This window comes from Nilaparvata lugens, chromosome 6 (assembly GCF_014356525.2).
Source record: "Nilaparvata lugens isolate BPH chromosome 6, ASM1435652v1, whole genome shotgun sequence".
Taxonomy (NCBI): domain Eukaryota; kingdom Metazoa; phylum Arthropoda; class Insecta; order Hemiptera; family Delphacidae; genus Nilaparvata; species Nilaparvata lugens.
The window spans coordinates 5,239,375-5,253,511 of NC_052509.1; the positions used below are offsets into that span (position 1 = coordinate 5,239,375).

General features: G+C 37.0%; 1 protein-coding gene across 1 annotated transcript in view; it reads right to left on the reverse strand.

Annotated features, from left to right (window-relative positions):
* The window catches only part of LOC111046381 (UDP-N-acetylglucosamine--peptide N-acetylglucosaminyltransferase 110 kDa subunit), a gene marked incomplete in the record, with an annotated part of 151,924 nt that overhangs the window by 22,775 nt on the left and 115,012 nt on the right, over nucleotides 1–14,137 (reverse strand). Inside the window, 4 exon segments of the mRNA XM_039431334.1 lie at nucleotides 73–354; nucleotides 3,033–3,314; nucleotides 3,770–3,966; nucleotides 5,643–5,841. Coding sequence (XP_039287268.1) covers nucleotides 73–354; nucleotides 3,033–3,314; nucleotides 3,770–3,966; nucleotides 5,643–5,841 — 960 coding nt within the window.

Below are 14,137 nucleotides of genomic sequence, written 5' to 3' on the forward strand. Positions count from 1 at the left end.
AAAGTCTAGAATTTATCCAAATCCCGAGCTCGGGAACCGGCCCATAATTTTATTAAAATTGTATTTAGTTACCTTTTCAAGACACAGATTAGCATGACGGGCAGCAATGGCCTTGCGGAAATCATGCGACAACGGATAGAGCATGGAGTGGTGGGGATGCACAGACGGCAACCGGTTCTTGTCGAGCTGCTCTGCCACGATGGACACCAGCTTCTTCATGCGCGCCTCGTAGTCTGTCCAGTCGCAGACGATCTGCAGACAGTGCGCCAGGTTGCAGTAGGCGTCGGGGAAGTCGGGCTTCAGTTTCAACGCTGTGCGGTACGACTGGATCGCTTCCGGGATGTTGCCTGAGTCCTAAACAAAATGCGAAAATTGTTATGATTTAGAAAGTATGTTTTGTAATTGTAGCAATATGGGAAATATTTGAATTTGAACATTGTGTTTCTTGGCAAAGAAATGTATTTAAAAAATCTGGTGTGGCGCACTCACACAACTTTCCTTGCCGTTATGAAAATTGATCACCTGACGCTAGTGTTCACGCGCATCTCAAGTCTACTATTCAAAGATTTGATCCAGCTGGTGACAGGGCAATAACGCTGGAGATCCACGAGGTCTGCAATCTCTTCATAGTGAATCATTTAATAGAATCAACAGTTGCCAACAGTTTGCAATTGGATAATCACATTTTCTTGAATTTCGAGCTTATTTTTAATTTTAGGTGGAAATGTTACATTAATTGTAGAGATTCTCATGCTCAATCTTTTCCACTCGAAATTTTTGTTTAAATTGTATCTGAAGCCTGATATTGAGAATCTAAAATCAAACTTTGCATAGATGGGGTCCCCTGAGTCCAAAAAAGTGGAGCTCAAATCAAACTTTGCGGAGCTCCTGAAATTTTTACAGATATGGGACTTGTGGCAGTTGATAGAGCTTATCGTGACTATTTCAGGTATAACTTTAATCAAAATCGTTGGAGCCGTTTTCGAGAAAATTGCGAAAACCCTGTTTTTGACAACATTTTCGCCATTTTAGCCGCTATCTTGTATCGCATTTGATCGAAATTGTTCGTGTAGGATCCTTATATGTAAGGACCTTACGTTCCAAATTTCAAGTCATTCCGTTAATTGAGAGATGAGATATCGTGTACACAGACGTACATACACTCATACACACACACACACACACAGACCAATACCCAAAAACCACTTTTTTGGACTCAGGGGACCTTGAAACGTATAGAAATTTAGAAATTGGCAATACTTTCCTTACCTATGATAATAGGGCAAGGAAAGTAAAATTGATTAAACAGATTCAATTACGCTTATAAATTACTAGATCAAGTACCATATGGAGGTTAGAAAGGACAGTGATTTAGGGCCAAGCCATACGAAGCACGTTTAACGTTCAGGTGTTTTTCGAGTCGACAGGGCAAGAAGATCTCCGATTGGCTAATTCCCGAACGCCAACCCAACCAGCTGATAATCAGCCAATCGGAAATCTTCCTGCTCTGTCGCATCTAAAAGCGCCTGAATAAACGCTTTGTATGCCTGGCCCTTATTGAACACTTCTATGCCAGAACAAATTCTGTCTAATTTTAATAGATTGACACTATAAGGATACCTAAAGATGTAACAAAGATTGTATCAATGGAAGGTGTGACAAAAATTGTTCTTCTATGTGTTAAATGTTTTATTACTTTTGCCTTTGTCTTCGGCTTCTTACCTTATGAAATGATTTGAAATCATGAACTAATATGATCAAATTACTAATATCATCAAAATATTTTCGCATAGTAAATTATGCTGTTAAGTAAGTTGAACCGAATTAAATAGAAATATCAAATGAAACCAGTATGTTAGGAACTAGAAATGATTTTAATCTTATAGAGTTTTTAAAACAAATGAGGCAAGAACAAAATCAAACAAAACTAGAACAAAATGTTATGTTAAAGTCAACTATCAAGAAAGTACTAATGCTATATTGAAGGTTAGGAAAATTGTAAACAAAACAAACGTTTCTATTAATAAAATTGTTTAATTCACTTCCTGAAGATCTTAGAAATATGGAGAATGGAACTTTTGGAAATCATATGAAACGTCTCTTAGCAGCTAACCCTTTAAACAAGATTAAAGATTTTTATACAATTAGCTAGGAATATTGGGTTTTAAGTTGAGAATCAGGTGACATATTATCATAGGGTACTGATAGTGTAACTTACTGATGTAATATATTTGTATTTTGTATCATTGTATATTTTTGACTCTTGTATTGTATCTAAAGACCTCATAAATATTGCTACAATAAAGATTCTTTTCTATTTAGTTAAAATAAGCTGATTTATTTAGTGTTGAAAATGGCATTAGTAGCCGAAACATGTCGTGCAAAGTAATATAAAAGTGTACTCAGATTTGTTTTCATTCATCTTATTTAGTTAGTATGTTTTTCAACTAGGTCTCAAATAGCTAATAGCGACAGAGATTTCAAAAGTTTTTGTGTACAGGCCTACTGTTTTATTGGAATTGTATTTGGAATTTTTTCAACTATCTCTCAAACAGCTAATAGCTACAGGGATTTCAAAAGTTATTATGCACACTTTTTGATTAAAATTGTATTTGTCACTTATGGGCTGGTTTCCGAGCTCTTGATTTAGGTAAGTTCTAGACTTTAAACAGCTGGAGTCAGAAAATTGGCATTCCAAAACGGGGCGTAGTCGCAGTTTTTATGACAGTAGTCGCAGTTTTTATTTTATCATTTCTATAATTGGGAACGTTTTTCCTTGACGAAATTCCTATAAAACATTCCTAAATAATACAAAATAGCTGGAGCTTGAAACTATTTTTTCTCTTTATTTTATTTTGTGTTCAATTTTATAGTTTTTCGAAATTTAATTCAAACTTTAGTATGACAATGACTACGATTACGCCCCGTTTCTGAAAGCTAATTTTCTGACTCCAGCTTAAAGTCTAGAACTTATCCAAATCCCGAGCTCGGGAACCGGCCCATAAATTTTTATTAAAATTGTATTTAGTTACCTTTTCAAGACAGAGATTAGCATGACGGGCAGCAATGGCCTTGCGGAAATCATGCGACAACGGATAGAGCATGGAGTGGTGGGGATGCACAGACGGCAACCGGTTCTTGTCGAGCTGCTCTGCCACGATGGACACCAGCTTCTTCATGCGCGCCTCGTAGTCTGTCCAGTCGCAGACTATCTGCAGACAGTGCGCCAGGTTGCAGTAGGCGTCGGGGAAGTCGGGCTTCAGTTTCAACGCTGTGCGGTACGACTGGATCGCTTCCGGGATGTTGCCTGAGTCCTAAACAAAATGCGAAAATTGTTATGATTAGATAGTATGTTTTGTAATTGTAGCAATATTGGAAAATATTTGAATTTGAACATTGTGTTTCTTGGCAAAGAAATGTATTAAAAAATCTGGTGTGGCGCACTCACACAACTTTCCTTGCCGTTATGAAAATTGATCACCTGACGCTAGTGTTCACGCGCATCTCAAGTCTACTATTCAAAGATTTGATCCAGCTGGTGACAGGGCAATAACGCGGAGATCCACGAGGTCTGCAATCTCTTCATAGTGAATCATTTAATAGAATCAACAGTTGCCAACAGTTGCAATTGGATAATCACATTTTCTTGAATTTCCAGCTTTTTTTTTAATTTTAGGTGGAAATGTTACATTAATTGTAGAGATTCTCATGCTCAATCTTTTCCACTCGATATATTTTGATATTGATGAAATACGTTTAACTATTTTACCTTGTGAATGGAAGCGAGATTGCTGTGAGCGTCAGCAAAGGCGGGGTTGATTTGGATGGCGCGCGTGTAGCACTGCAGCGCACCCTGGATGTCCTGCATCTCCTTAAGTGTGTTTCCCATGTTGCTGTATGCATCAGCGAATGTCGGCTGGATGCGAATCGCCTCCTTGTAGTGCATCAGTGCCTCGTTCAGTTTACCTGAACACATAATACACAAATATTAGAACAAGTTGTTCTTAGAATGGGAACGAACGGCTGTGAAGTAATCTCATATTGAGAGATTGATAATGTAGACAATTTCACTTCCTTACTCAATTATTACAGAAAGGTTTCACAATATATCAAAATAATAGGAGCCAAAAGAAATTTCAAAAGCTTCGTTAAACACTGAATTATAAAATGTCAAATGAATTATAACAAACGAAAGACATTACATTGGAGACATAATTTCGAATAATATGTGAGCTCACTTACACAATGTATTTGCACCCCAAAATTTATTAGGCTACCTACAGTAACTATTGGGTAATATAGTTACTGTACTGCTACCTACCAACACCTGCTCTAGTATTAATGGGTTTTCCATAGTTGAGCAGGTTGAGCTGCGTTTACACCAAAGTTATTAGCAAAATGTTAATAGCTGAATCCTTATAGATTCTATTAGATTGAACATAACTTATCATACACATAATGAACATATGTGTTTGTCAAGTTCCGTTCAATCTTATAGAATCTATAAGGATTAAGTTATTAACATTTTGTTAATAACTTTGGTGTAAACGCAGCTTTAATTTCTGAAATATTACACTTTCTTTACAGATAGAGTTATAAAGAAACAGTTAGATACAGATATAATAAACATTTTCCATCAGCTGATGGCGTGTGTTCGTGGCGCGGAACTCACAGCGGAAGCCATTTTGATGATGGTTTTCTGTTTCCACTAGTGTTTCTAGCTTCTGGGCTTGTATCAGTTTATTAGTTAACTCATAAACTTGTTGCAACATCACAAAATCAAATATTATAAGAGCAATATTATGAGTATAAAAACATGGTTTTTTAGTAATTATCCGCCATTTTTCTCAAGAATATTACGGAACTCCTGTAATTTTCCCAGAAATGAGACTCGTGTCAGTTGATAGGGTTTATAAATAGCTATCCATGGTATAAATTTGAAGAAAATCGTTAGAGCCGTTTTCGAGAAAACCGTGAAAAGCATGACTTTTTTAGTAATTATCCGCCATTTTTCTCAAGAATATTACGGAGCTCCTGCAATTTTCTCAGAAATGAGACTAATGTCAGAAGTTAGTGCTTATAAATAGCTCTCCATGGTATAAATATGAAGAAAATCGTTAGTGCCGTTTTCGAGAAAACCGTGAAAATATGGTATTTTAGTAATTATTTGCCATTTTCCGCCATCTTGAATTGAATTTTATTGAATTTATTATCGGATCCTCATGGTATAAGGACCTTAAGTTTAAAATTTCAAGTCAATCGATTAATTAGGAATGGAGTAATCGTGTTCACAGACATACACACATACACAGACCAACACCCAAAAATCATGTTTTTGGACTCAGGGGACCTTGAAACGTATAGAAAACTTGAAATTGGGGTACCTTATTTTTTTGGAAAGCAATACTTTCCTTACCTATGGTAATAGGGCAAGGAGGGTAAAAATGAATAGCAAAATGAAACGATAAATCTAGAATTTAATTTTCGAAGTGTTTTGTTACTCGTCGCTAGCTCACAAAACCAGTAAGGTTTTGCTGGTAACGCCAGAAAAGTGTACTTGTACTTCGAAGTATTTTTTTTTCAATATATTATGTATTATTTTAAAGAAAAATAAATTTGATATGTTGCAGTTTGTCGTTTACCTTGTTGCTGCAGAACAGAAGCGAGATTGGAGTGGGCGGCGGCAAACTCAGGGAAGACCTCGAGTGCCTTCAAGTAGAGCCGAGTGGCCTCCTCGATGTACCCTTGCTCGCGTTTGATGTTGGCCAGGTTGTTGAGCGAGTCGGCGTGAGTGGGACACAGTCGCAGTGCCGTGTTGTAGCACTCTTCCGCCTCCGACACCTGACAAACAAACAAACAAACATTACTAAATAAGCAGTGGAAGGATTGAGAAATATACTAGCATAGAGAAAAAATAGCGTAAGCAAATATCCCATGGTATAGGGCGTTTATGTCGCAGCTTTTACTGTTATCTCAAGCCGATTACTGTCGATTATTGTCGATATTTACTGTTTTGACCGGGTAAGAGTGTATGAACGGCACAATATGAAAGACTACCAGCGTCATAAAGCTTCACAGGAAAGAACTACGTGAACTATCGGCTTGGGATAACAGTGAAACTTGCGACATAAACGCCCTATACCATGGGATATCTATTTATGCTATTGTTTCTCTATGATACTAGTGAGTTCCGGACTAAGGAACTCGCTAAATATAGCTACCGCATCTAGTCTAAAGACAAATGAGCTCATTTTTCCTATCCTATCATAAAAATTCGACTGAGTCATTGTCAATATTGTAGAACCGTTCCATAATTGAATAAAAACACACATATGTTGTCAAATTCTACACAGAACTGTGTAGATCAGTACTGTGTGGATCTACACAGAACTGTGTAGAATTTGACAACATATGTGTTTTTATTCAATTATCCTATCATACTTAAGCCTGGTTTTCACTAGTAGAGTTAGTGGTCGAGTAACTAGCATACTAACTCTACCGAGCCAACTCTACTCTATTTACTTGGTCGAGAAGCTGTTTTCACTACAATTGAGAATAGTAGGTAAAGTGTGTTGTCTAATAAACAGAACTAACCTTAAAATGTCAATACTTTTAAATAAATCAACACTTATTAGCACTTTTAAATAAATTAATACTTTTTAATAAATAACAATACTTCTTAAACTTGATAGCCTACGACACGACTCTACTCTACTAGCTCGAGACTGTTTTAGAGTAGAGTGAGAAGCGGTGGTTGGGGAAGACGGGTCGACGTCAAACGAGGCAAACGACAGAAGAGTCCTGCGACAGTCGAGACCAGCGACGGTAGAGACCTGCGACATTCGAGGCCAGCGACGGTAGAGGACTCCTGAAAAAGAGGCCTCAAATGTCGCCTGCGTTAGGCGACAGTTGAGGCCTCTCTAATTTTTGTACAGCCCCGACAGTCGAGACCTGCGACGGTAGAGGACTCCTAAAAAAGAGGCCTCAAATGTCGCCTGCGTTAGGCGACAGTAGATGACTCTTCAATTTTCGTACACTCCCGACAATCCAAGCCTACGACCGTAGAGGACTGGAAAACGTTCCTCTACTGTCGCAGGCCTCGACTGTCGTCGGTATCGACTGTCGCGCCCCCGGGGAAGACAAGTGGTAGAGTACTATCCCACGGTGCTATCCCACTCTACTCTACTAACTAGTATGACTCTAGTAACATGACTCTACTCTACCATGAACGTTTTCATTGGGAGACGTCTACAGATAGTGAATAACAAATAGTGAGTAGGTTTTTGATTTTGTATTAACATTTTTTAAATAAGTGCAATATTTCCAAAGTTTTTAATTTATTATGATACAATCTGTGATTCATTGAGTATAAAATCAACCTTCAAAATTTAAAATTTTAAATCATCATTCCTGGACCGAAAATCAAGTGACGAAGCAGTGTGTGATTACATAACCTTATATTTTGGACAACATTAACATTTTATCAAAATTTTTGGAAAGAAATAGTACAGGCTCAGCCTAGTTTTTCCTCCAATGTCATAATTGTATTATGATTATAGTATTTTATACAATAGATGAATAGTACTTGCGCCCAGGGAACTCTACAACTAACTAATAATGAAAACCAGGCTATATAGATAAATGAAACAGGTTTCTCATTAGAATCTTGTACAGATAATATTGAACTAATATGTACACTTATTGACTGTACTAAAAGCTAGACTTCACTTATGCTTTTCAACACCACTTGAACAAGCACTACACAAGTGCAAACTGTTTCCTCCTTTTGAGCCACCGCACCAACCCTCCATTGTCTAGCAGCTGGATCGCCTCGACGTTGTCATGTCGGTGAAGTCGCCCCTTGTGCCTCTCCGCATGCTTCTTGATCTCGGTAGACACCAGGTCGACGTGCTATAAAGGTGCGTACAGATATACGCGCCGCGAACATGAGCAATTCACTTTTAATCAGCTGACTATATCTGTATTTTTACAGAAACGGTAAGATACAGATATAAAAAGCTTGGCATCAGCTGATTAAAAGTGAATTGCTCATGTTCGCGGCGCGTATATCTGTACGCATCTTTAGATCGTTGTTCCTGAAATACAAAGGAGCATCCACAATGTTCCTAGGTCCCTTGTTTTGCTATCGTTGTATGACATTTCGATGTTGCTGTCTTTGATACACCCCCAAAATTGTACATAATGGTTGTACAGGAGTACTTTGTTTTGGATTGAAAGGATGAACTTTATTCCGATCAGCTAACAAAATTTCTCCAATCTCTCTTCTTTTCTTTTTGTTATGGGCCTTCCAGCGAAGCTAACTCTCGTTCAAAACGCCGCTGATATTAAGTCAGCTGTTCTATTAACAACAGTGGAAAGTCAAGAAAAATAGTTCAAGTTGCATGGAGTTATTGATCGCGTGTAATTAATAAATATCGGGGCACCGAGCTTCGCTCGTTATTTTTATTTATTGATAAACAGAACACAATTCTCTAAAATGATCGTGTTTATATTTCACAGCTGGCTATACGTCATCTTATGAATTTCAGGGATGCGATATTTCGATTTTTCACATATTCACTTTTTTACTATCGACAGCTGTTTCAGCCAAGGATGAATTATCCTTTTAATATCGTTCAGCGAGTTTTCTCAAGCATGAGACCTAGTGCAATCGAATCTTTATATTATAAACCAACTCTGTGTTCCAAATTTCGTGAAAATCGTTAGAGCCGTTTTCGAGATCCGTTAAACATAAATAACCAGATATATAAATACAGAAATTGCTCGCTTAATATAATAGGATACACCTGAAAGCTGATTTATAATTTATAACGATGAATTACTAAAAAAACTTCTCTTATGCTCTTTCAAAGTTATGTTATATCCTCAAAAAGAACGAACGAGTGAGCACTAACTTTGTTGGCCAACGAACTTGATAAGTATAGGCATAGAGAAACAGCGTAAGTAGATATCCCATGATATAGGGCGTTTATGTCGCGACTTTTACTGTTATCTCAAGCCGATTACTGTCGATTATTGTCAATTTTTACTGTTTTGTTGGGGTGAGAGTGTATGAACGGCACAATATAAGAGAATACCAGCGTCACACAGCTACATGGGAAAGAAATACGTGAACTATCGGCTTGAGATAACAGTGAAAGTTGCGACATAAACGCCCTATACCATGGGATATCTACTTACGTTAGCGTTTCTCTATGGTATAGGCTATGGGATCTTCCAGTGGAACGGCAAGATTTCACTAGATAACTAATTCTTTATGAAAATGTATTTTTCAATTCAATGGTGATAAATATAAAACAAAAATTTTTCCATTCTTCTTCTTCTTCTTCTTGTATGGCTTTACAGCCCATGGTGAGCCTTGGCCTTCGCAACTACCAGCCTCCACGCATCTCTATCATTGACCAAGCCTCTCCATCCCCTCACTTCTCACATCATCTGTTTCTGGGTCTCCCTCTCTGTCTTCTATTGTGGAGCTTTCTCCACATCACAATTTTAGGGGTTCTACTCGCGGTCATCCTATCCACATGACCCAACCACCTGATTCTTTCTAAATTTCGCCATTTACTTTACAATAAGATGAACAAAAATGTATTGTAAAATCTGCTAAATGTCCTCCAATTGAATCAATGCAATTCTCAACTTCCCCATGACCTATTGAAATCTTACCGTGTCGGATTGTTTGTTCGATTGAATGTTTGTTCGACGATAACTCTCGAATGCTATCATCAATCAACTTCAAATTTTCCACACATATTCATTGAAACATTTAGGGCCGGTTTCCGAGCTCGGGATTTGGCTAAGTTCTAGACTTTAAACAGCTGGAGTCAGAAAATTGGCTTTCCAAAACGGGGCGTAGTCGTAGTCATTGTCAAAGTCACGTTTGAATTAAGCTTCAAAAGACTAGAAAATTAAACACAAAATAAAATGAAGAGAAAATAGTGTAAAGTTTCAGCTATTTTGAATTATTTAGAAATGTTTAATTTCATCAAGGTTACATTTGGTAACCCCCTTTATAATGCTGATGTAGCTATGCATTGTTATTTACTAGCCATTAGTTTAGTTGCTTTTTCGAGTCAGTCTGTTGCCAGAGCTCGTAGAGCGTACATCGCTTATAACCATGTATTAGATGTATTAGTATGTTGAAATAAATAATTCTTTTTAAAAAGCCGGTTGGTTATTCCAGTTCCTTAACTGGCGCCCGAACCACCCTCGCGCAGTTTTCCGATGTTGTTCGTTTGACAATATTAGTTTTCCGATTCATGTCGCGATCGCTTATTTCGACTTTGAAAAGGAACCTATCGGAGGACTAAGTGAGGTGAACCTTCAACTTCAACGGAACTTCTACACGGGATAACCACGCCACCGGACTCCTTTCATCTTGGCAACCACACTGGCAGACTCCTTCCGGAACGCTTTCATCCAACAACCGGAAGTAAATCCAGTTCTTACCATTGCTGCTACTGTAAGTAACGAATGAATTCTTCTACCTCAGCTTCACTTTCTTCTGCTTCAAATCAACTCATCAAGCCCTCCAAATTAGACTCTTCCACTATGGCAACTATCCCCAAACATCTGTTGGACTTTATTCCCAAGTTCGATGGGACACCTGATAAAATTCCCAAATTTCTCAGATCCATTGAAGAACTTTTCAGACTTTACTGTAATGATGCTATCGAAAAAACTCAACGTGACCAGAACCACTGGCTTTTGTATACCGCTGCACTTCACAACTTAGAAGGCACAGCTGATAGCGTAGTTCAAAATAGTGAGTGCTCCAATGTAATCGAACTTATTCAACTCATAAAGAAACACTTTTCCGATAAACGTACTGTTCCAGACCTCATAGCAGAGATTGCTATCATGAAAACTTTTCAACATGAACATCCCCTTGACTTTCTTGACAGACTAAACGAAAAACGAACCAGGGTAGTTACTCGCTACAAATTAGACGGTGTATCCGGCGACTTACTCAAAAACCTTCTTGAACAACTTGACATGACACTTGTAAGGACACTTATTCACGGTGTTCATCCAACACTCGGAGCTCATCTCCAAGTCTACAAGCTTAAGAACTTGGACGAAGCCCGCGACACCCTTCGCAGTGATTGCAGTATTGTGCTAAATCAATTGAAACTTACGGAATCTGTGTCTGATAATGCAGTTATCAATCCTCGATTTCGGCAGCGTAACTTCTTTCAACCGCGATCAGTGTTTCCCCAATTCAGGCAGTATTCACCTCGAAGTTTCCAACAACCCTTCAAGCAAACTTTGCTCCTTTTAACCAATATAGGTTTCAACACAACCAATTCCAACAACCTCCACAAATCCAATCTCAACAGCCTCAACAGAATCTAGTACCATTTAACGCAAGATTTCAGCAGTCTCATTTCAAACTGTCCAACCAAAATCCTTCAACAGTAACTTTCGTAATTTCCAAGGCGGTGCACAAAACGTTCGACAGTCTCCAAATTGGAATTCTCAAAATACTGTCTCAATGCGTACTGTTTCAACCAATCGTAGTAACAACTCTGCACGGAACAATTCGTTCCACGATGTTCATTATATGGAAGGAAATTGCATTGACGAATCTAACGTAAATGTCACTCCACTTGATGAAACTAGTTTCGTTCAATCTATGCAAACTCAAATCGATTCTCTCACTTCAGCTGTAAACGAATTGGCAGACCGTTTTTTAGGATTAGGCCCAGCTCCTTCGGGGGACCCGCCAATCAGTTCGAGTTGAAGATTATCAACAAATCCCTCCCGTACTTTGTCGATGATTCTAATCTAAAATGGCTTGTTGACACTGGATCAGTGAAGAACTATATAAATCCCGCTATTGTACCACCTGATGTGACTAGATTTAAGGAAGAATTTATCGTGAAGACACCTGCTGGTGAAAGAAAAGGAGATGAGTATATTTTTATGAACTCGTCAAGTGTTTCCAATGTGTGCTAGAATTAAGATGTATTTATTTGAATTTTCTAAGAAGTATGACATTTTATTAGGACATGAAACTCTAAGTGTACTCAATGCCAATGTTAATTTCAAGGATAAGACGTTAGATTATGATAATGGATCGAAAAATTATTATTTGTAATGAATTCTAGTAGTAACGAAATTGAATTGAAACCAGGTTTTAATGTGATAACTGTCCCAGTTAGGTCTATTCCTAATGTAGGACGAGGATTGCTTAAACCTGTAACAAATGATAAATTTAGTATTGAAGAAGGTATAGTAGATATAGTTAATGATGAATGTACATGTCTAGCGTTTTCTCATGAACTCATGACCATCAGTCCTGAACCCATGGAAATAGATGAGATAGAAACTATTTATGAGCCAACTAATGAATCAGTGACCGAGAGTCCCGAACATTTTGCATTAGTGAAGAATTGATTTTTGAAACTTTGCGTACAGATCATATGAATGATGAAGAGAAAAGGGAGATATTTGATTTAGTAATTAAATTTCCCGAAATAATCAAACTTGAAAATATCCCTCTAGGGTCGACGAACTTACTCAAACACAAAATCAACACAGTTGATGACAATCCTGTATACACAAGAAATTATAGGTACCCTCAAATTTTCAAGAAAGACGTTCAAATTGAGATAGAAAAGTTGCTAAAGAACAAAATAATTCAACCCTCAAACTCCCCATACAGGTCTATCGAGAGCCGAGCGAGCTTCAACCTGACTTTAAAAAAACATATTTTGGAACAAATGACTGAAACTGTCCGGCCCTAGAACGATCACATGACAACCATCCCTCACCCATTCCACCAATATAAACCTTTAAACCATGTTATAGAACGAATTGTATATATATATATATATATATATATATTATATAAACTCATGTTATTTCAATTATCCACTGCATACTGCTGTATATTACTGAAATTTGATAACCCTGATCTACTTTCAGCCTACTTCATTTTATTAATCAATTATTTGATCTTATCTACCTATATAATTATTTTACTTTATCAATTTTCTGTTTTTTTTTCTCTTCAATATTCATATTGATTAAAACTTTTACAATATTTCCATTAATAAATAAATCCTTAGTTTAAATAACGAAATTAACGTTTTGGTAGAGAGTTAATGGGGAGGATATTTTTAATATTCTTCCCAAAGAATGGACATTGATATGTCCAAAGCTCCGCCAATTTATGTAGAGGCATAACAATATGATTATTATCTATAGTTATTATATTACAAATTGCTTTTTCATGTCATATACAGTTCAATAGTTATTTTCTTAGTCTATATTATGTAAATTCATCTATAACTTTGCTGTATTGTAAGCTATTGTATATAAGTGTATAAGCCAGTATATATTGTAATCTACATAAATAAAGTACTCAATCAATCAATCAATCAATCAATACAACTCTCCAATATGGGTAGTTCCCAAGAAAATGGATGCTTCTGGTCAAAAGAAAATTAGAATGGTAATCGATTACAGAAAACTCAATGAAAAAACTATAGCTGACAAATATCCTCTACCAAATATTGAAGATCTATTTGGAAAAATAGGACGAGCTACGTATTTCTCGACGATAGATTTATATTCTGGTTTCCATCAGATTGAAATGGACCCAGAGTCTGTCCCAAAAACAGCTTTTTCAACAGAAGACGGCCACTTCGAATTTCTAAGGCTTCCCTTTGGATTGAAAAATGCACCCCCATTTTTTCAGCGTAATATGAACATACTATTTGCTAGAATGCCGAATGTTTTAGTGTATATGGACGACATAATTGTATTCTCTGACAATTTAGAGGAGCATTTGAAACATTTGAGATCCGTTTTCAAAAAATTGAAAGAACACAATCTTAAAATACAGCTCGATAAAACTGAATTTTTCAAAAGAGAATTGTTGTACCTAGGACATGTAATCTCAGAAGAAGGAATTCAACCAAATCCCGCCAAATTGAAAGCAATCAAAGACTTCCCGATTCCCAAAACCGAAAAACAAATAAAACAATTTTTAGGATTAACTGGTTACTACAGAAAAATGATCAAAAACTATGCAAAAATCGCTAAGCCTCTGACTCAAGCTTTGAAAAAAGATGTCAAGGTTGACATTTCTAATAAGGAGTACGTTAAT